The sequence below is a fragment of the Nelusetta ayraudi genome, unplaced genomic scaffold (assembly GCF_046127955.1).
Source record: "Nelusetta ayraudi isolate G7.1 ecotype Tasmania unplaced genomic scaffold, CSIRO-AGI_Nayr_v1 ptg000125l, whole genome shotgun sequence".
In the NCBI taxonomy this organism is placed as follows: domain Eukaryota; kingdom Metazoa; phylum Chordata; class Actinopteri; order Tetraodontiformes; family Monacanthidae; genus Nelusetta; species Nelusetta ayraudi.
The window spans coordinates 318,962-341,560 of record NW_027466175.1 but is presented as its reverse complement, the minus strand read 5'-3'; the positions used below and the strand labels follow the sequence as shown (position 1 = coordinate 341,560).

General features: G+C 42.6%; 1 protein-coding gene across 1 annotated transcript in view; it reads left to right on the top strand.

Moving 5' to 3' along the window:
- The window catches only part of LOC142904251 (leucine-rich repeat-containing protein 4C-like), a 46,206-nt gene extending 23,884 nt beyond the window's left edge, over window positions 1-22,322 (top strand). Inside the window, exons 2-3 of the mRNA XM_076050222.1 lie at window positions 7,003-7,081; window positions 19,507-22,322. Of these exons, the coding sequence (XP_075906337.1) occupies window positions 19,558-21,501 (1,944 nt within the window). The 5' untranslated portion in view covers window positions 7,003-7,081; window positions 19,507-19,557 and the 3' untranslated portion in view covers window positions 21,502-22,322. The remainder of the gene's footprint in view (window positions 1-7,002; window positions 7,082-19,506) is intronic.
- Window positions 22,323-22,599: the final 277 nt, after the last annotated feature.

The following is a 22,599-nucleotide window of genomic DNA, read 5'->3' as shown; positions in this document are numbered from 1 at the left end:
TATCTCCTCAAGTGCGGGAGCCTCGACCTGGCAGAGCTCTGCGGCCAGTCGTGCCAGGCGCCCGGGCCACTCTGGGAAGGGCTGCGAGGCTGATGGCTCTCGTCGGGAGTGGGGACTCGTGGCCGATTGTGCGTGACAATTGCTCCCCTGCAATCTGATGCTTCCCAGGGCTCTTGAGCCCGAAGGAGGAATGTAGGAAGTGATTTCACCCCTGCACGTCTCGCTTCCACTGTCCACTTTGCACTCGTCAGCGCACAACCCATCTTAGATTGTTCGTGGTAGCGCGGGTCACAGCCTCTGCTTGCGGGACATCCGGCTGTGTTTATAAACATGTTGAAGTGTAAACAGGATGAATGTGTACGCGTGAGTCATCTCCAGTCTCAGAGGGCGCGCTGTGAGATATATTCTCGTGAGTTTGCTCTTCCTGTCTTCCGCTGCCTGCTTAGCATAGCAATCTTCATTATTATCTGGCCTTCGCATTACCTCTGTCCCCTGGCAGCAAGCGTGGAGGCATTTCTTTTCTTAACTCTGCTATCAACGCCAGCTCCTGGTACCTGTAATGAGTAGCTTCCTTTTCAGTGCAGATATCTTACAGTAACTGGTAGGCATTGTTGGGCTCTACAGGGATGAGTTTCACTCCCTTCACTCACTTGCATGCTTCAGTGCTTCAGCCTGATTGCATGTCGTCTGCTCCCTCCCCTTCAGGAAGGTGTGTCTCAGTGTGCGTAAACAAACACGAATACATTAAGAGGTCATCAAGCCGGCTTCTGCGCTTGGTTAGCATGTCTGAGACAAAGGGAAAAAAATTAGGCTAATACGTTTAGTTTGCCCCCTACCTTAAAGTGGAACTACACAACACATCGTTATATCAGGCGGTTGTGGTTGTGAAGCCATATTTACATGTTAGCATATGCAGCTTTTCCATCCATCCATCCATCCATCCATCTCCAATTATCCTGCACATAAGTTTCCAGGGGTGCTGGAGCCTATTACAGATGTCTCAGGGTGAAAGCGGGGTTACACAATGGACAAGTCAGCAGTTTATCGCAGCTTCACAAAGAGACAAACAACCGTTCGCCTGCAGAAATATTGTGTTGCTCGTTAGCCTGATCTTGTCTTTGGAAGGTGAGAAGAAGCTCGAGTACCAGGAGAGAACCAACGGAGAAAGAAAGAGGACACACAAACTCAGCACATAAATGGCCAATGCGGGAATTGAACCCACAACCGACTTGCACTGTTATGACAATGCTAACATTCATTAACACAACCAGAATGGTTGCTTCTCTTGTCAGGGCAACCAGCTGCACAACATTAATGGTACATCAAGCATGACACGGATACGTGTGAGAGAGGCAGTAGACTAAGCGAGTCATGAGCCTGAGTTTTAACAAACCTTTCAACAGAGATGCACACCAGTCATTAAACAAACCAGAAAAAAAAAAAAAAAACTCAAGTCGATGCACCTCAGTGGATACACTTTGGTTTGTCCGCTTTTCTGAGCAAATCTTTACACTCATGGAAACACATTGATAGAGGTTGCCACAGTAGCTTGGGGAATACACAGTAAAAAAAAAAAAACAACTTGTAATGACACTCATTACTTGTCTTCAATCAAGTATCGAAGCTGAGATGAGGTTGAGAACATCAGTTAAGTCCTCTTTTGTTTTGCATATTTGAGTGCAAGAGGCATTTACTGTGAGCAAGACTGGGAGGCTCATCGCAAATGTCAGAATTAATTTTCTGTGCTCCATAAAAATCCGTGCCATGTTTGACCTGGCTCTAACGACATGCAAGAGGCGAAGAAGGGTCACAAAAATCAACTTGAATCATCCTCCGGGGACTGAGAACGTTCAGCATACGTGTCACGACAATCCCTCTTGTCTGAACTCGTCAATATCTCATTGGTCCTGGGTGAACGTTGCTGTGTAACGCTAACAGCGCAGAAATGAAACCGAGGGTTTGTTTGATGTGCCGACACAACTAGCTGTTAAATATCTTATGCCCTTTAATCTGCGCGCGCGCGCGCTCGCAGCCGGCACTCAAAATGATCCAGATTGTTGGGAGTTTTCTTTCATGGTTCAGTCAGATGCAGGCATTTCATCACAAAGCGGCTCAACTTGACGGCGCTGGGAAGTCACGTCCTGCTTCGATTGTTACACAAATTGAATCCAACTATTTAATTCCAAGAGGAAGGGAGGAAAAAATGACTAAAAGCAGAAGAAAGCGCAGAAGGAGAAAATGAGAGGATTTCTACCCACTTTGTCAATTTGGCATGTTCTTCCCGATGTCGCTAACTGCTACAGCCTCTGATTTCCGTCACGGGGACCGAGTCACCCTGTGACCAGAAAAAAAAAAAAAGAAAAAAAAAATATATATATATATATGGTGGAGAAATTTCAATTCCGCTGGACCCCTTGCCCTCTCTCCCTTTCTTTGATTACATATTCCTTCCCTTGCCTTTAACATCTCAACACACCTCCAACTCAACTTTTTTTTTTTTTTTTTAAATCAGTATTCTTTGTTCTCTCGCTCTGGGGCTTCATCTCTCAGCCTCACAGCACAGCCTCTCCCCTCCTTCGCTTCATGTCTGCCGCTCTCCGTCGTTTTCTTCCTGTTTGTGAATTACCGGGAATTACGCGCTTTTGGTGGAGAAAAGAACAAAAAAAGAAAACACGGACAGACATAGCTTCCTGTGTGTACTCTTCCAGGCATCGTTGATTTGCTTTACATATGCTCATTGTTTGAGTCTGGCATCCCTCCTGGTAGCATGGCATCGTTTCTCATGCATTTTTTCCCCCCTTCACAGGCTTTTCTCCACCCTTTCATATGGAAGCTCACTGTTTCCAAGCTCTCTCGCGTTGGTAATGTACTCCGCTCTCTCAGGGCCGAAACGTGCAGCCTGTAACTTTCATCTCCTTTTTTTCTCTTTCTCCAACTACCTGTTTCTTTTTTCTTCAATCCCCAGACCGTATTTCCCCCTTCATCCTTACTGGAACGTCGACACGACGCTCCTCACTCGCCTCCCTCTGAATATTCAGCGTCGCCCTAAATGTCCTCATCGCCGTTTCATCCATAATGACAGGGTCTTCGTCGTGGAAACAGATCTCACGGCTCTCTTCGACGCTCAGCAGTCTTCGTCGGGGCCAAACCAATTACCTAGCCGATCTCAAGCAACCGACAGCTGGTGTCTGTATTGATAAAATCCCAGAGACAAGACAGTGACCATGAATTCATTTCACACGCGGACAAATAGAAGACACATTTTCTTGTCAAACATAATTAATCAGCGGCGCTGGTGTCGCCAAATTCCACTTCAATGCAAAGCACATGGCTTCAGATGACTCTTCACTACCTTTCCCCCACCGCCCGTCCTCCCTTTTTTTCCTTATATTCCTCCGCAGCCACAATCTGTCAGTGCTTCTCTCCTACCGCAGCACGTATTCCATCCCTCCCCTTTTGCTCGAACTCTCTTTGGACTCCAAATGCTAATTCAGTCAGGCACTTAATCAGACATATTAATTCCATATCTCCCCTGATTGTGCTAATTCCACTCTGCAACGAGTTTCTCTGCGACGTCCCTTTGGTACAGCAGCATCAAAAGCAAGACAAAAAGAAAAAGAAAAAAAAAGGGCATCGCTGACCGAGGTCTGCAAATAGCTTTTGTTTTAATAGACTTTGTCTAACGCTCAGAATGGGTTACGTGTAGACGATGGTTTGCAACAGAGGTGGCCTGCGTTGTGTTCCGTCTTTCTGCATAAGCCTGCAGCCATTTCATTTCCACGGCACTTGTACATAGCCATGTTCTGTGTCTGCCTGACGAGTGGTACATGTGGTCAACCATGTGAAAATAATCATGCGCCAGTTTGCCAATTACAGAGCAGAAAATCTATCAACAGTAGCCGCTGCCCCCCAATGTCTTTGGCCAAATGACCCTTTATTGCAATATACTGCCCGCCAGTAGAGAGAGTCTGGTTGTCAGTGGTGGTAAATATTAGATATAAATTTGTTATACAGTGCAGGCGCATGCATGGGTGCTCACAGCACACGCACACACACGGACATACACACACACACACACACACACACACACACGCACACACACACACATGCACGCAGACACACACTTTACTAGAACACAAAGACCAAACAGAATACGGCTGGAAAGCCTATAAGCTCTCATTTTGTCTTCTGACAACTGGTGTACATTACTGCATTAATTAGAATCGTATTACCATGATGCTACAGAGATTTATACACATACTAATTTAATTAATCACATAATAGGGGAAATTACAAAAAAAAAAATAATGCATTCTTTGTTCCACATAATTGTGCTCTATCTGAAAGCCCACTTTAAAGTCTGCTAATGTGTTTTTATCTCGTCTGCATCGTCTCCCAAGGACTGCCTCAAAATAGAAGCTCCAGCCTGGGAATCGTTTCGAGCTTAGCCTCACATCAGAAACAATACCTTTTCTGTCCCTCTGTCCTTCTACTCTTTTTCTTTACTGTTCGGTCACCTGGAGGTTTGGCCCGCTGGGGTCTCCTTACCCGACACAGATGGATTTACCATTAGATAATGACAAATGGCGAATGCGGCCGAGCTGATTTCAGCACTTACTGCTCCTTTGGGAGCCAGCACTCAACAAGCTGCTCACCACACTGACCAGCCTCCCCCACACCCAAGAAATTAATTGAATGAGGATGCTGTGCAGCAAATTGATTCATCCTGACGTGCATTTCTGGTCATTTCCAGCGGGTGATGTAGTGTGACCTGCAGGTCAAAATATGCTGCCGTCAGGAGCAGGAGGTACTGACATTAGTCTCTTTTTGTTGGACTGCTGGTCTGGTCAGGGGTGGACTTTATTTCTGCAAGCTCGTTGGAGGACACAGGCGGACAAATAATGACCAAGTATGTCCTTGATTTGCTGCAGACCTCTGAAGGTGCAAGTGGACATTTCAATGGGCTGAAGTTGTGATGGCCAGCGGCTGCTGTGTAGTTCCTTATCTCAGGTGTATAAAGTAGATTTAAAACCACAAGCATTGTCACACTCCAGCTCTAAAGGAAGACTTTGGCCACAGAGGCGGGGAAGTCTGAGCTTCTCAGGCAGTTTTCGACATGTTATGAGGCAATGGGTCCAAGGCACCTTGACACAAGATCCACCTCACCAAAGGAAGACAGAGCAGCAGCTACCTAACTAGTCTTAACAATTTACTGGTTCAGTTTGCCAAACAGTCAACTTGTTGGTCATGTTGTTGTGAAAGACGTGACAACGTACGGCCATAATTTTCAGAAAGAGTTGCTTATTCTCCCAATGAGTTGCTAAATTTTGAGTGTAGCATTTCCTTTCATTTTTTAATAGGCAGAACCACAATATTTTATACGTTCTGAAACATTGATTCCAGACCCATTTTACAAAATGGAATGAGCAGTGTTTCGTTGGCGGTTGTTGTGCCTCTTTTGTGTCTAAGACTGTCACATGCAATATTGATGTTGATGACGATAACAACGATAATGATGATCACAAGGGAAAAGCTTGTATCCATCATCACTATCTGTTGCTCTAATCTGTCATTTTTAGCGAGACGTCGTCCTGCGGAGCCCTCTCCTCTCTGCAGTACAAAACACAATGCAATTTGTCACCGGCTGTTTTGTAAAATATGCTATCGCGACAATCTATGCATTTTTTGTGCCTATACCACCATCTTCTTAGTTACTGTGTTTAAAGCTCAACACTGCTTACTTATCCATTTGTATGATATCCCATTGACTTTAAACACGTCTCTGAAGGCAAAAAAAAAAAGCAGAATTTTGGATCTTCCTTTATTTTTTTCCTTTCAAAAATGAATTAACTCCATTTTAAAAGAGCCCTGTGCATAATAAACTTGTAATAACAAGGAATACATATTTATTCCTTACAAAATGTTGCAGGCTCCGAGACAGACAGGGATTACATAACCAGACTTGTTGGGTTTTATCAGGCCTGCGGGGACCACTGAAACACTGTGTTAACAAGCCTACAATGTTAGATTCAGATTTGATTTTGTGACCTCAGTCTCAAAACAATAAACAAACAAAAAAGTACTTGTCTAAGATTTGTTTATTTATGCAAAATAAATAAAGCATAAACCTCTGGATAACTGCCAGTTTTCATTGTGTGTTCATTTCATATGATATATCATTCAGTTAAAACAAGCATAGGCCATTATGTCAGCACTGCAGATGGCAATGTTCTGTTTTCACTGTTCATACAACCATTTCAGTTGGTCGCCTACTTTTTAACTGGCGACGTGCACATATTGTTAGCACTGCATAGAAAAATACAGAAACAGACCAGAGACTAAGACTGCAAACATGAATGCAGAGGTCATGATAGGCCCACACCACTATGTTCCTTTTTGATCAAACACACACTCAATTGAACTCACAGTCCCTGCACCGCACTAATGGATGGAGAGCGGGATGGAGAGCTTTATCTCAGTTTGCTTTTGTACCCCATAATTTATTCAGCTGGGTCTGTCCTCTGTGCAGCATGGAAGCGTGTGTGTGTGTGTGTGTGTGTGTGTGTGTGTGTGTGTGTGTGTGTGTTTTTGCGGCTTTATGGCTTTGACTGTCCCCTTGTCCCTGCGGAACGAGCACTTCCGTCATACAGTGGCATACAGTAAAGCTGCTCTTGTTAGATAGAGGTTCTCAAAGGCACTAAAACATCCGCATCAGCACAGAGTGCTGAGGAAGTGGTGGAAGGGAAAACTAACGAGATGACTCAGTGATTATTTAGAAACAGTAAAGAGAATTTTGAATTAGATGTACTCCATCCGGATGGGGGTGGGGCTTAGAGATTGCAATTTCTGTGGCTGAGTGATGTCATCATTTTTCCCAAATGCCTTTCACACCCGCTGTACTCTCCTGAACCCATGGAACCGCAGAGGCCTCTAAGTGAATCACTGCTAATCTTTTAGATAAGGTTAAATATATATTTTAAGCTCTGCATCTTGTACTTTCAGGGGCAACTCAACTCCTGATTGGAAGTTAACATGAGGACCACAGCCATTGGAGCCTGTGCGGTGTGATCTGAATTGGCAGGTAAGGATCAGAGTAAAGAGCCAGATTTGCAGGAAATATACTGTGTGGATTTAGAGCTTTTCTGAAGAAACCTCTCACACAAATATGTGCGCTCCATCTAAACACTGGCGCCGTGACTTATTATGTCATGCCTCCACCCAATCAAATTTGACCATTTTAGAAAGGGCGAAAGAAAGAATGTACTGTGAAAATCTCCACGCGGAAGCTGTCTTTTTCTCACTCTATTTTCTCCCGAGAATGGACCTTTTCAGCAAAAAATAAATCATCCTCATTATCGCCGCAGACCGAGGCTGGTACACCTCTTAAAGTGTGCGAACACAGCATAGACCAAAGGTGTCCAATTCTGCTAGATTAGATAGAATAAATCAGCAAGGTGTTTCTCTGTCTCCGGCGCCATGTACGCCACAATTAGCCTCCCGTCTCCTGCATTAGAGAAAACCTCAATGAGGTGGAGGAAAAAAAATGTCCAAGTGAATTATCTGCGCACAGTTTCTATCTCCTTTTACAATTACTTAAAGCATTCTGTCATGAGCTGAGCTGGCGAATACATTCCCCAGGTATTAGGATGAGTCATTGAAAACTCTTAAAGTGAAAATTTCATACTTTCAGGACCACCTTGCAAATGTACATGATTGTTTTGCTCAATAGATAATGACCAGACAATTTGTCATGCTGCTCTGAATGCTTAGCAGCACCATCTTTAAGGAGTTTAAAAGCCTTATGTTGGAACAAGATTTGCTCCAGAGGGTGAACCAGGCTTGCCGTCTTGCTGAGCAAACATCCACACCACGGCTTCCAGAAGACAGCTCGCCATACTGTGAGCTTTGGATACAAGCTTAGTTTAATTGCAGAGCTGCAGAGCTGAAAAAAAGGAAGAGGATTCTCCTTATCTCACGCCAGAACACTGACAAGTATAGTAGCACTGTCACAAGATGTTAATGTCCTTTTTTTAACCTGGAGTTGGCCCTGTTGGAAAAAAGTGATAGCTTTGCATAATTAGCATGGACTTAGCTTGGAAATTGAACTGAAATTTAGATGGCGAAAAATAGAAAATGTTGTGCAGAGTGGTGCAGTCTTAAAACACACAGAAATGATTAGAAATGTAAAATTTAAATAAGAAAAAAAAAAAACAAGAAACACTCATCAATTAATAAATGAACATACATAACCCGTCACTGCATTAGGTTATTTAAGGCACATAGCTTTTCAGCCAGTGATATGACAGGAACTCAATGTACAGTATTTTGACAGATGTGGCAAAGTTCAAGGTCAACCTCAGTTCAAGAATGTGATAGATTGGTGACTTTGAAGGGAGCGTCTTTGTTGGCATAGTGTTTCTCAAATTGCCGATCTGCTGGGACTTTGACACGCAATCATCTCTAGAGTTTCTAGAGAAAGGCTCAAACAAGAGAGGTGAGCAGCAGCGGCAGCTCGATGAGTCAGAGGAACATGGCCAGAGTGGTTCACAGGTGGACAAAATCCAGACCTTACTCAAGTAGCCACTTATCACAACACAGGTGTAGAACAAAAGCATCTCTGAACGTAGAACTCAGAAGTGGCTCTCACTTCTGCCAGCTTGAGAAAGAAAATTCAGGCTACAACTCACAAAGGCTGACTGGGATTAGACAAGAGAGGATCAGAGATGTGCTAACTGGCCTAATGAGTCTTCATCTGGGCTGTGAAAGTCGATGTCAGATGTAGATTTTGGTGCAAACGGCATGGAACCATGGATCCCTCCTGCCTTGTATTTGCTGGTGGTGTTGTGATGTGAAGGATATTTATATCTCAGCGCACTTTGGGCCTCCTTGTCGCAGCTGAGCATCATTAAAACGCTACAGCCTAGCTGAGTGTTGTTGCTGGCCGTGGCCATCTCTCTCTGAACACAGTGTACCAAGAGTGAATTCTACTTAAGCTAAGTCCAATCATCTCAAACCGAGTGAGCTCACTGGACACTAAATGGCCTCCAACAGAGAACAGATTGCTGATGTGCTGGGATGGGAAGTGAGTCTCATGGATGTGCAGCTGACAAATCTGCAGAGTGATACTGAATATGGACCAAAATATCTGAAGAATGTTTGTTGCACCTCGTTGAATGTGTATGAAACGTCGTCCAGATGGTTTACTGCTGCAATTCATGCCTCTTTCTTTGACTCTATGATGTCACCGTTGTTGACTGACCGCTATGTATCGGGCCATATATCAGGATAATATCAGCTTGTTACTCCTCCTGCCACAGCTGCACTATTCCAGGCACTGTCTTGCCTTTCCGCTGGAACAGTGTGTTCCCTCGTATTAATTTGCCAGATCATCTTTCATGGCAGAGCTCGAGTGACCTCTTTAAAAAGCAAATTAGCATTTGGCTTATTTTAAATGACTTCACATGAATGGCTGCTTTTTGTGATTCGCTTCGTTCTGGGCTTTCTTTTCACGCGGCGTTGCTTTAATTCCATCTTTGCCTTTACAGGCACCCCGGTGGGCCGGGGGGACGGGTGTCTGGGCGGAAGTTAGCGTTAGTGATGTGTGCAGTGGAATTAATTTGGGTGCCCTTCTTCTTATTAAGCGGGCCCGTGGACATATCTGCTCTCAAGTGCATCGACTCACACATTCTTCTTTAGTACCTTGTTTTTATTGTCACAGAACTATAACATCAGCAACAGCCGCCCACTCACTGAGGTTCTCTGTGTTTGCTGCACACGGCGCCGCTCTTCCCCGCTTTGCTCTCGCCGTGTTCTTGTGTTAAATGAGCATTGCTCTTGTCATCCTCCGATCTGTGCGACTGTCAGCTCACTCAGCAGTAGGTGGTGCGGGGGTCACAAAGACACTTAGGCAAATGGCAGGCGAGATTTCTAGACATAGTATTTCTCTCTCCGCATAATTTGCTTAACATTCACTTGAAAATAACAATCCATGAAGCAGTCACCTCAGTGGAATTCACAAAGTCCGGAAAATTTGTCTCACAGCAGATTAATCACACAGTCTGTTTCTTTTCATTTGCTGCAACATAAAACAGTTATTACAACCACAACCAAGATGATTTCATAAAATGCACAAAAAAAATAAAATAAAACTGAGAGCATCTCGTCATTGTCTTTCACTGAAATTATGAATAAGTCATTTGGTTTTAACACTATGCCTCAAATGTGACTTTATATTCACAAAAATCTCCAGATTTCAGCAGGAAATTGATGAAATATGGGACATTTCATCATTGTGTGATGACACCTAAGCAGCCAGGGTTGCTCCTCCTTTCATGTTACTGCTAAATCCAACATGTGTCATTTTGCTCCGTATTCAGCTTTGTTTCTTTCCGTCAAAGAGCGAAGCCTTTTTGGAAAGCTGGCCTTCGGTGCTATAGTGACACATCAATCAAGGAGACCTTATGAACGTGTGTCCTCGAACATGTCACACTAAACAGATGTTAAAAACCGAGGTGTTTGCAGAACAAGGCACCTCTCGTTTGAAATGACATTCTCTTCTGCTTGTTTATCTCGCTCTTTTATTGCAGCGGAATAATTTACTTCCGCGTTACCATTAAAGCGTCACAAATATTGATTTGGCTAATTAGGCCTCGACTGGACAGCAGCACTTGAAATGAGGTACTATTATTAAAATGCATCCAATTATTTACTCAGGGAATGACTCAATTCAAATATGCCTTTGTTATCTTGAAATTGCATTATTTTTGCAGACGACAACACTTTTTTTTTTTTTTTAACCTGGATCGCAAACAGCGGCTAATCTTGCTGTTCTTTAAAGCTCGCCCTAAAACTCTCCAGGTGCCTGGATGTCCAGGTCCACATTCTCAGGATGACCCCTTCACAGCTCAGTGAGGCTCAAAGTGATGCATGCTCACCCTGACCTGCACCACACACTCCAGCTGCAACTGTATGACGTCCAGGCCTCGTCCATCCATTTTCCGTCCTCAGCCTCCTTCTCAAGTGTTCTTGGGTTGAGGAACCATTCCATCCACTCCTCCTGTCACGTGCGAGCCTCCCACCGCCAACGCGCCGTGCTCAGTGTGGAACGCGAAGTCTGTCACGTACGCGGCTTGTGAAGCAAAGTGTTTTGCACATGTTCAAGGCTCCACATGCACATTCTCACGGACTCGCGCCTCCTGGTGGAAATCTGGTCGCCCAAACACTGAGCATTGAGGGAAGTTTAAAATCGAAATACGTCCCGTTGCAAGTCCTCGCTGTGGCCGTCGGCCGTTCGATGTGTTGCCGCATCTCTTCCCCCTCCCACCTGCACGCTATTTGATTTGTGTGTCAACATCTGTACCGCTGGCACATGTGTGTGTCTGTCCTTGGGTGCGCGCACCAAATGTACGTCTCTGTATGTATCCTTGCATGTATTCTTCAAGGCCATGGGCCATAAACAAGCCCCTGGTCAGGCACTTCTGTCCAAAGAGGCCAATTGAAATTACTGCGGCTCATTTATCAGGAAAATGTGTCCCCCTGGGGGTCATCCTCTGACTGAGGGGGAGGCCAATTGCTCTCTCGCTCTCTCTCGCCCTCTCTCTCTCTCTGGCTTTATGTGTAAAGCTGTCCCACACTAAAAATGAGAAGCTGAGCCCTGCAGGGTGAATACATACCACCTCGGCCGTGCTCTGGTATCATGTCACGCTGTAAGATACCAAAATGTTGACTCACCAGTAAACAACCTACTGTTGTATCAAAAAATAGAGCAGCATGCATCATTGCGTGCAGCCATACACCGCAAGCCCCTTTTTTCCAGTTCGACAAGTATGTCGAGAGAAGCAAGGAAAGTGAAAAGTTGGGTCTATACTCACATATCGATGCTTATGAAACCAGACAATGGCAAAATAACTGTCACGACTAACTCACACAATAGGCCCATTAACAATTCCATTTCTCCTAAAGAGAGGCTGTCGTCAAAGACAGGTGATGTTGTGAGCGAAAAAGGAAGAGACTTAAGAAACATACTGCTGATCCTCGTCAAAGGAATTATTTTTCAATGTTCCATTGCCACTCAGGATGAAAGAATACCAAATATAATTTGTGCTGAAGCGTTATTGTGTAGCTAGAATCTGAAACACAATTTTCCTAACCTAACCCGTGTGAACCGTCTGTAAAATCAGCTCTTTTGGTAATGGTATTGGCAGGACTACCTTTGGGTTTTTTTGGAATGAAAATCAAAACTGACAAACCAAAACTCCTCGGTACAGCTAAATACAAAACATTGATAAATAAATAAAATACTTGCAGCAGGCATCCTCAGTGTTGTTCCTCATCTCATCAATTACTGAAAGCTCTTAACAGCACAAGACAACTTCCCTGAGGCCATTCTCCGTTATATTGTTGCAGTTCTATTGACTTGCAAACTGAGGGAAGAGCCGTTGCAGGTGTGACCTTCTGGCCAAATTCATTTCTACTCCTATGGTTTTTGACTCATTAAACCTAAACACATCTGTTGAGGCATTTCTAATTAAACACAGTTACGTAAATGAACACATTTGGAAACAGTGTAATTTTTAGGCAGAGAACATGAAATTAACAACAAGCCTGCTTTGAAATATCCACAACCTAAATCTTAATGATTTCTATTTCAAAGTCAGTGTTTCATTGGTTTATTGAGATTGTAGTCAACTATTTCCAAAGCTTTTCAGGTCAGAAACTGTTGGTTAATGTAGGATTGGAATTTTATGTCAGGTTTGCTGGAAGAAAGGAGAGAACTGTCACTAGAATGAAGCTAAGGGACCATTCTTTGTCACATATTTAAATCCTTAAGGAGCATTTTAGAGTCCCGAGGTCAATACTTCTTAGAATCTTGGTCAGGGTTGCCAGATGCTGTGGAAAACACCCTCTTGCCTGTGATCATTTTTAATATATTGAATTTTCTCCACCAGTCTCTTCACTTCAGAGTGCCGACAAGGTCTTTGAGCTTCATTTTACCATTCAGAATGCCAATGTCCTTCCACAGTGAGAGGAGACATTTCTTAACAGATGCAAGGCAATAAATGATCATTCTTCGCAGACGCACTGTGAAGTGAATTTTTGTCAAGATGTGTCAAAAATGATAATATGTGGCTCTCGTTCAGTAGGTAAATTGATCATCACAAAAACACTTTTCTGCTGCTGCCTTTGGAATTAGCTGCTTAACTTCAATATGGTCTTACAATAATAATGTATATAGATATATATAATATAATAGAAAGCTTTGTTTCCATCCATTTTCGACAAAGTAGAAAGCGGGTTGTGCTGTTCAGAACAGCTGTTTGAAAAGTTATTTGATGATCAGCATGCAAAGTTGTTCCCAAAGACATGACAACCTGCTCAGATGGGAACATTCTGAAGAGCTTTTAAAGACCCTTTGGTAACATGATCGCAGTTGGGATCCAGGTTTAATATGAAGGGTGAGAACAAAAGGAAACAGCACCTGGCCGAGAAACTCTGAAGTGCACTGACACATGTCAAGGCAGCAGCCTGGATTCATGTTAAAGGAGGAAATGCTGGTTTCATTGTCATTATGCTAATGCACAACAAAATGCAAGATCAGTTAGTCCTGAGGGTTAGGGTATGGGTTGTTCTCCAACTTTGGACCAAACTGACTGAAGTACCTTGAGATGTTTTTTTCTTTTGTTTTTTTTATGAAGGAGGTCCACAGGAAACCACTTATAGAGGAGGGAAATCCACAGGTAACTGCGGTTAAAATAATTTCCCAATGCTGTGGCTCATGAATTTTTTTTTTGTTTGTTTAAACTGCTAAAATCCTGGCAATTGAGAAAATAATAGTTTATATGTGAAAAGAAAGCCATAGCTCAGCGTCAAGTAGAGGGCTTAAATATGTTATAAGGCCATTTAATGTGCTTTCAGCAGTTTGTGGCATTTGAAAATGTATGGAAACAGGATTGTTCAAAGCAATTTCCTCAGAAGTGCAACATCATGGGTGTAGAATTAACTCCAGCTTGGTGTGTAGAAAAGTTTATTTGTAAAATGATATGCAAAATAAATTAGCTCACGGGATTCTCATGTGTGTTGGCTCCATAACACCGTCTTTTTTGCAATTCTATGTCTGTGTGCATTAGTTTTTGTTTTTTTTTTTTTTTATTTTAACCTATATGTAATATCAAAGTTGTAACTGTGAATGTGATTTATACTATACTATATTTATTTATACCAATTTACCTTCAGATATATGCTGAATATTTGCAATTTATGGGCATATGGCCAAACATACAATGAAAGCCCTCGTCTGCAAGAAAATACTAAAAATTCAAGTTAAGGGACCACTCTTTGTTGCAGATTCAAATCCTCGTAGAGCATTTTCAAGCCTTGAGGTCAACATTTCTAGACGTCGGAGTTAGGGTTGCCAGATATTGTGGAAAACGCCATCCTTAATGGTTCTTACAACTTCCAGTCAATTGCTGTTGGTCATGTTTTGTTATTATACTTTTGTTACACAATAAGTGTTTTAAATGGGTCATTTTGGGCTTGTGAACCTTAATATCACATAAGCGCTGTTGTCCTTTTTGATGAAGCCTGCATATTTTGCAATTGTTCATCGGCAGAGGCAAAGGCAAATGTAGCATAAATGTAATCTTCTGCATTCAATCTTGGCATACGTTTATGCAAATGAGCACATCAGGTTTCCCAGACACTGCAATCTAATTTGTAACAAGAGGGTGTGACTTTTTTAGTCTGCACTGTAGATTTGAAAGGCAAGGTTAATTTTCTGGGGAAAAAAAAATGTGACACTTTCATTGCTAATCTAATTCATTTTACCATCTTGATATGGATGAGGCAGACAAGCTGCGAATGGAAGAATGTCAGACTGAGAGCAAGGGAGCAGCTGTCAGTTTGTCTCACTTGGCCAATCAAAGTATTCAGCTTGTCTGTTACACTTGGCTGCTTTAAACAACAGAAAAAAAGATCTTTCTGTCCTCTTCCTTACTGAATGAATTGATGTTTTTTTTTTTGTTGTTGTTGTTTCTGTTTCCACAGGTTTAGACAATTTAGAATATACTAACTACAGTAGATTGATATATGTAAAAGGTGAGGATTTTGAGCTTTCTTTTCAGCATTTTCATTAAAGCACAATTACATTTAAAAAAATATATATACATCTAAAGAGACACCGAAGAGAAAGTGTAACTCTTTGGCCACTCTCAAGACCTTATACCAAATCAAACAGTTTTCATTCAAAGCTTATCGAGCTCTTTGTTGGAAATCACAAATGCAAAAACATGGCTAATTATTGTCAGCAGATAATATGCAGCGTGCTGAGCGAGTCCTGTGTAGGTGTTTGGTGATGCGCGAATGAGCTGTAGAGGTTATCTGCAGATGAAACACTAGCTTAATTATTTTGGACTTTATTTGTCTGCTGAAAATAGATTTACATATGCTGTATACGATGAAAGAGCTCGCCCTGCTTTCCGCTGCATTTTAATTGCTGGAGTCTTTCTAAAACCATTTGTTATTCTTTGTGTTATGGGCCATTACGTTGCAGGCTTTGAATGACTTGTGATGTATTGTCGAGTGCATCAAACAGTGTAAGACTAATTAACAAAGGGGTATGGAGTGCGAGGTTGAAATATCTTATGGCCTCATAGATTTAATTTATTTAACCAATTCAGTTGCCAGTGAAAACATTCTGTCCACACAGTTGAAACCCAAGTGTGAACTGGAATGTACTTTGAGAACTAATAAGCCTCTGAGACAAGAAAAAAGAAATACTGAAACACACATATTCCTTTCAGGACAACGCCAGTGGAGTCATATGAGTAACAATTTAGCTGTGTCCCAATTGTTGCACTTTATTGACTAAAACCAAGAAATGTGCGAAAATATACAATTGAATATTCCCTCAAAATAGACCAAATTTCATCTGACACCCACAAAGAAAACCATATTAGTAAAGTTGAAGAACTGTTGTAATGATGTTGGCATGCTGGCTCATGTTTTTATCTACTTGCTAGCAAATGTCAGCAAAAAATGTTAGTTTGCCATTAATGTTGTGGTGTGTTTTTGGTATAAATGTGCCTTCACATCTTTCTTTGCAAAGAAAAAAAAAGTTGTGGAATTAATATTATTATTATTATTATTATTGTTATTATTATTATTATTATTATGAATCCAACACACAAAAGTCCCTAACTGAGTCAAAGGAGTCCTCAATGTCCCGCTTGAATGGTAAAAAAATAAATAAAATAAATCACCATATCAGCAAAGAAAAAAGTGACAAAATGTGCACCATGCATGTGGTTGCCTTCCCTCCTTTTCGCTGCAATCCATAAAGGATTCTGGCATTATCAAGAAGTGACCTGATTTGATTTATATCTCATTATCTACACCTCTCTCTCCCTCTCTCTGCTTCATGCATGCACTCCCTCTCCCTCGTTCTCCATCTCTCTCTTCCCCCAAAAGTTAATAATCAGCGCGCGCTCAGGCATTAACTGAGTGCGGAGAGCCTAAGGCGAGTCTCTAGCCTCAATTCACTTTGCTCACCTTTCAAATGAAGCCGTGAATGTGTTTGTGGAGGATGAATGCAGGAAATGTTTGTTGATCTTGTAAAGGGTCGTCAATGAAAATCATCCCCTCAAAAGAAAAAAAAAAAAAGCAAGCAGGAGGCTTTAGCCCTGTTTGTGTTTCCTGTAGCTCCACTGCATCATACATTTTTTATAATGCAAAAACATGATACAGACTCCAGACCAACTGTACTCATGAAAAGAGCGTGAAGAAGGGCCCAGTGGAGAACTGCTGCACAACGCCACGTGCAAACCTTGTGATACTTCGTTCAGAGACGTTGACTCGCAATCAGCCTTGTGAAAAGATGGCAGGCAGTGACCATCGGTGATGGAGGTGAATGACAAACTAATTCAGAATTGTAGGATGGAGGAAGGTGCATTTCATACCAACTTGCAGTTAGATCAGTTAGAAAAGAAATAGAAATGTGTTCACATTGAATCAAATGGAATAAATAACCATCAACAACAACCAAAGCCATCTATAAAGGGGGATTTTTCATCATCCAATTTGACATTTGGGTAGTTTATGTCCTCTCTCGTCGTACTCAAAGTGCTGGCATTCTCATCAGCAGTCCTTATGATAGGAAAGCTTTGGGCTTTAGTAAAGCCTGGAAGGGGAGAAAAATAAGCAATGAGGGCACCTCACATTCTGAGACGCAAGCGAGTCCTTCAAGGCAACAATGGTGAACATCCACACAGAACCTGCGCAGCACATTTGTTCTTCACAAAGAGGCAGATTCTGTTTGGAAGGCCACAGCAGCGCACCACTTTCTCTGGACTTGCATTATCCATAATTAATTAGTCTTGATGCAACCAGCTGCAACAAATACTCAAGGCTTTGTTTGCCACGGAAGGACTCTTCGCTCCGGTTCACAACTTTTCCATTGAATAGTACATTTGGATTTTGTACCTTGAATAGTTGAACTCAACAAAAGCAACCCTCAGTAGAGAGCAGTAATTCAGAAACCTCATTGCCACAGTGACCTACTGCAGTAGTGTAGAATTAATAAATTGGTGCTTTTTGTGCAGTTTTGCCATCTTGTCGTTCACTGAAATGTTACAGGTCGTGGTCCACAGTTGTCGACAATCCTGCTGATCTGGGAAAGCACTGAAAATCTGAACACTGTCAATATATTGTGTATATTGTGCCAGCTTGTAAATCAGTTCAGTGTTTCCTACTGTATGCGTTATCTCTTATTTATGCCCTCTATTTATATGTTTGTGAGATTTGATCTGGGTGAAAAAAAAGGATGAGTAAGCAGAAGAAAGAGATAATAAAGTGGCTCCTCACCCAGCGCAGCGCTGTGGTGGAGTCTCCATAATGAAAGGAGTTTTTCATTATCCTATAGTGCAGCATATTTTCAGGTTATCATTGTTGGTCCAGTGTTCACGTTGAAAGACTATATATGACCGTCAGTGGTTACAGAATGATCGTCTATTTTCCAATCAAGATTTTATTTCTAATCATGACGATTAAAATGTCCTCCATATATTTATTTATTTATGTCACTTATTGTATATGTTGTAAATGTTAATCAATACTTCCAGCTCAGAATTCATACTGGCTGACAGAAACACTTCTGAACTTAATAAGGAGCAATTTACACCTAATCCAGCTATATACCTCGTATGCAAATGACATCAGTGCATCAGCAGTGGTTCATTTGTGGATGGAGAGCAGGAAGTGAGTTGTTGGTTTTTTTGGGGGTTTTTTTTGTATGGCAGAAGCAAGGAGGAAAAGTTCCATATAGCTCCTTTGGATGTCCTAGAGCACTGAACAATGCTAGTCTGGGCTCTTATATTAAATATCCAACATATGGAATGACTTTCTCTCTATATTTACCATTTCAAATAGCCACTTCTTTTAGCTGCCCTTTACTTCCTGCCTTTCATCTGGTCATGCCACTGACTGCAACAAGTTATTATCTTAGACTGGACTCGCAAAATCTTACTTTTCAACTTTGTGGGTTTGCATTAAAACACCATATGCAAGTATAAATAGCCATACAATTGCAATTTTGCAGTGCATCTAAAGAACCTTCCATCTAATCAAAAAAAGTTGCTATGTTGGCTTAAGAAATGGTGGTTTACATTTTCATTATTTCATTCTTCTGTCTTTGTTGTGTATTTCATTTTCAAAAAAGCATATAACTAATAATAAAATAATTAAAATAGCTGTTAATTATTTGTGAATGTTACCTTTTCTTCTTGCTTTTTCGCTAGTGTTTATATTTCCTTTAGTAGTACAACCACTAAACATTAGCTCTTGGGATTATCAGCATTAATGCGTAGGGAGCAACACACACTAAATCAAGTCAAAAAGCATAGATGCCGAGGTGTCACACCCTGCATACAGTAAATCAGTAATCGAAGAAAACACTTTTTATTTCCACACTTTTCCTTGGCTTTGTACAAAGAGTGCCACATAAACAAACAAACAAGAAAATACATGTTCTTGCTTGGCATCCCAGTCACATGCATGCCTTTGAGGAGCTGCGAGTTGTAATCAGACATTTTCAGACATCTCAACTCCACTGAAGGACTGGTGGGTGGCAAGCTTCCTTATTATTTATCTACCCTGAGTTTCAAATATAAATCATACAGCACAGCAGTCAGATCCGCTCCTTTCCTCTCCATTCTCCCCCCCCTGCTGCAACAACGTGCAACACTGGTAGTGGCTACATTGTTATTTTATGTGACTAACATTGGGGATGTAAGAAGGACTACCCAGTCACAACCATAAAAAACAACAGATAAGAGTCACTCCGCCAGGGTCAGAGATGTGTGTGCTTGGCCGAAGAACTTCAAAAACATCAAGCACACTTTGTCATTCTGCTTTGTCACTATTTATTATATGTACATGACTAATGCTTTTGAAGATGTACTGTACCTGTGCATTCATTTATCTAACACGTTGTCTCTGACTTATATTTGATTACAGTGAGCCTGAAGACTCTGTCAGATGAGTGGAAGACCAGCCAATGAAGTATGAATGTTAAACAAGATGACCTCCTCTCAGCAGCAACAGATGATGCGAGGTCCTAGGTGGAACCGCGCCTTGTCCGACCCTTTGTTCGTGCTGCTTCTGGCCCTCCAGCTGCTGGTGGTGGCAGGGCTGGTACGTGCCCAGACGTGCCCCTCCCTCTGCTCTTGCAGCAACCAGTTTAGCAAAGTCATCTGCACGCGACGAGGCCTGCGGGATGTCCCCGACGGCATCTCGACCAACACGCGCTACCTGAATCTGCAGGAGAATCTCATCCAGGTCATAAAGGTGGACAGCTTCAAACACCTGAGGCACCTGGAGATTCTGCAGCTGAGCAAAAATCACATACGCAAAATCGAGCTTGGGGCTTTCAACGGACTGGCCAGCCTCAATACCTTGGAGCTTTTTGATAATCGCCTCACCACAATCCCAAACGGGGCGTTTGAGTACCTGTCCAAGTTAAAGGAGCTCTGGCTGAGGAATAATCCCATAGAGAGCATTCCTTCTTATGCTTTTAACAGAGTGCCCTCATTACGGCGGTTGGACCTCGGGGAGCTCAAACGTCTCTCCTACATCTCGGAGGGAGCATTTGAAGGGCTGAGCAACTTGCGCTACTTAAATCTGGGGATGTGCAACCTAAAAGAAATCCCCAACCTCATTCCTCTGGTGAAGCTGGACGAACTGGAGATGTCGGGGAACCAACTGTCTGTCATCAAACCCGGCTCCTTTAAAGGGCTCATCCATCTGCAGAAGTTGTGGATGATGCACGCTCAGATCCAGACCATAGAGAGAAACTCGTTTGACGATCTGCAGTCGCTGGTGGAGCTCAACCTCGCCCACAACAACCTTACCCTCTTGCCTCATGATCTCTTCACGCCTTTGCATCATCTGGAGAGGGTGCACTTGCACCACAACCCGTGGAATTGTAACTGTGACATTCTCTGGCTAAGCTGGTGGCTGAAGGAGATGGTGCCGGCGAACACGTCCTGTTGTGCTCGCTGCAGCTCGCCATCGCACCACAAGGGGCGCTACATCGGCGAACTGGACCAGAACTACTTTCACTGTTATGCTCCTGTTATTGTGGAGCCTCCCACAGACCTAAATGTGACGGAGGGAAGCGCTGCAGAGTTGAAGTGCAGAGCCAGCTCCTTGACATCGGTAAGCTGGATTACACCCAACGGCTCCATAATGACGCACGGCGCGTACAAGGTCAGAATCTCGGTGCTGAACGACGGCACGCTTAACTTCACCAATGTTACCATGCAGGACACGGGCACCTACACGTGCATGGTCAGCAATTCTGCAGGTAACACGACGGCTTCGGCAACGCTCAACGTGTCCTCGACGGAGAACAGCAGCTTCAGCTACTTCACCACCGTGACGGTGGAGACCATTGAGACGCCACACAACGAGGGCTTCACCACCACGGTGCAGCATAAGATGGGCCCCACCCCCTCCGCCGGTACGTGGGAGTCCATCTCGCTCACGTCGACAACCACCACCACGGCGCGCATGCCGCTCACCACGCATGCCACGGAGAAGACGTACACGATCCCCGTCACGGAGCTCGGGGAGGGCTCCCTGAACGGCCTGGATGAGGTCATGAAGACCACCAAGATCATCATCGGCTGCTTCGTGGCCATCACGCTCATGGCGGCCGTCATGCTGATCATCTTCTACAAAATGCGCAAACAGCACCACCAGCAGAACCACCACGCGCCGACACGAACCATTGAGATCATCAATGTGGACGAGGACTGCGTGACCGGAGGCCCCGGCATGGAGGGCCACCTGACTCTGCCTCCGCTTGAGCATGAGCACCTCAACCACTATAACACATACAAGACTGCGTACAACCATGTCTCCACCATCAACTCCATACACAGCTCAGCACATGAACCTTTGCTAATCCGGGCCAGCTCAAAAGACAATGTACAAGAGACCCAAATCTAATATTTTGTTCTCCTTTTTTTTCTTTATTGAAATGAAAAAGAAATGGAATAACATGAATATACTACCGACAGGACACTACTGACAATTGCTTGTATAGACTCGATCAAAAACAGAGGTCAGGAAACACGGTCTGCTTGGCAAAAATCAGTGACTGGTTCTGTTTCTTCAGTTCCTTTGGGAAGTAGGGTATGTCTACTGTTTCAAAAAGTGTCTTTACAAAACAGAAGTTATTTATTTAAGAAAAAAAATTGTAGTTAAATTGAGAAAGAAAATGTATTCCGCAATTATTTTTTCAGCAGTTAAGTCACATTTTGTTGAAATTTTTTTCCCCTCCCTCTCATTCCGTGTGATTGAGTTTACTAATATGTGTTCAAACTCTGAGGATATCTGTCATAAAAACTCCTTCAGCAAATTGTTGTTCATTTTTAATGACCTGCAGTTGTTAGCTCAGCTGAGACAGTATCTTCATTCATATCAGAGGAATCTAGAGCACATTAGTGATTTTCTCCAGCTGTGGACTAAGTGATGAAATATTTTTTTGACCATGTGTGAGGGAGATGAAGTAAACACTTGTTCAATATTTTACAGTGAGTGACAGAACTGTCAGTGACTATATTTGACCATCTTTCACTGTTTGATTCCGTGTTTCACATACATATTAGGCACTCTTAGCTCATATCGTTATAGACTGAGGATCCTAAATGAGGGAACGATGTCCTGCGCTCTGCTGTTGTATGAGTTGAGGCACACTTTTTATTACTACTTTTTTATTATTGTTGTTTAACGGTGAAATAAACTTGCATTTGCTTTTGTGAACATAATGTATATGCAAAATATTGTTTCAATGCCTAATTTCCAATCAAAAAAAAAAAAAACTGTCACAGCAACCTGTTCTCATCCAAGGCCATTGTATACCAAAGTTTTACAATAGACCCTTTACACCTTTGTTTAACATATGGTTCCATTTGATGTCATGTCGAACAAATCTGGGCGCTAGAATGACTTTAGTTTCATTTATGTTACACAAAAACAAAACAAAACAAGAAAAAAAAAAAAAAACACTGACTAGGGTTCAGATTAGACTCCATCTCCAGTCTC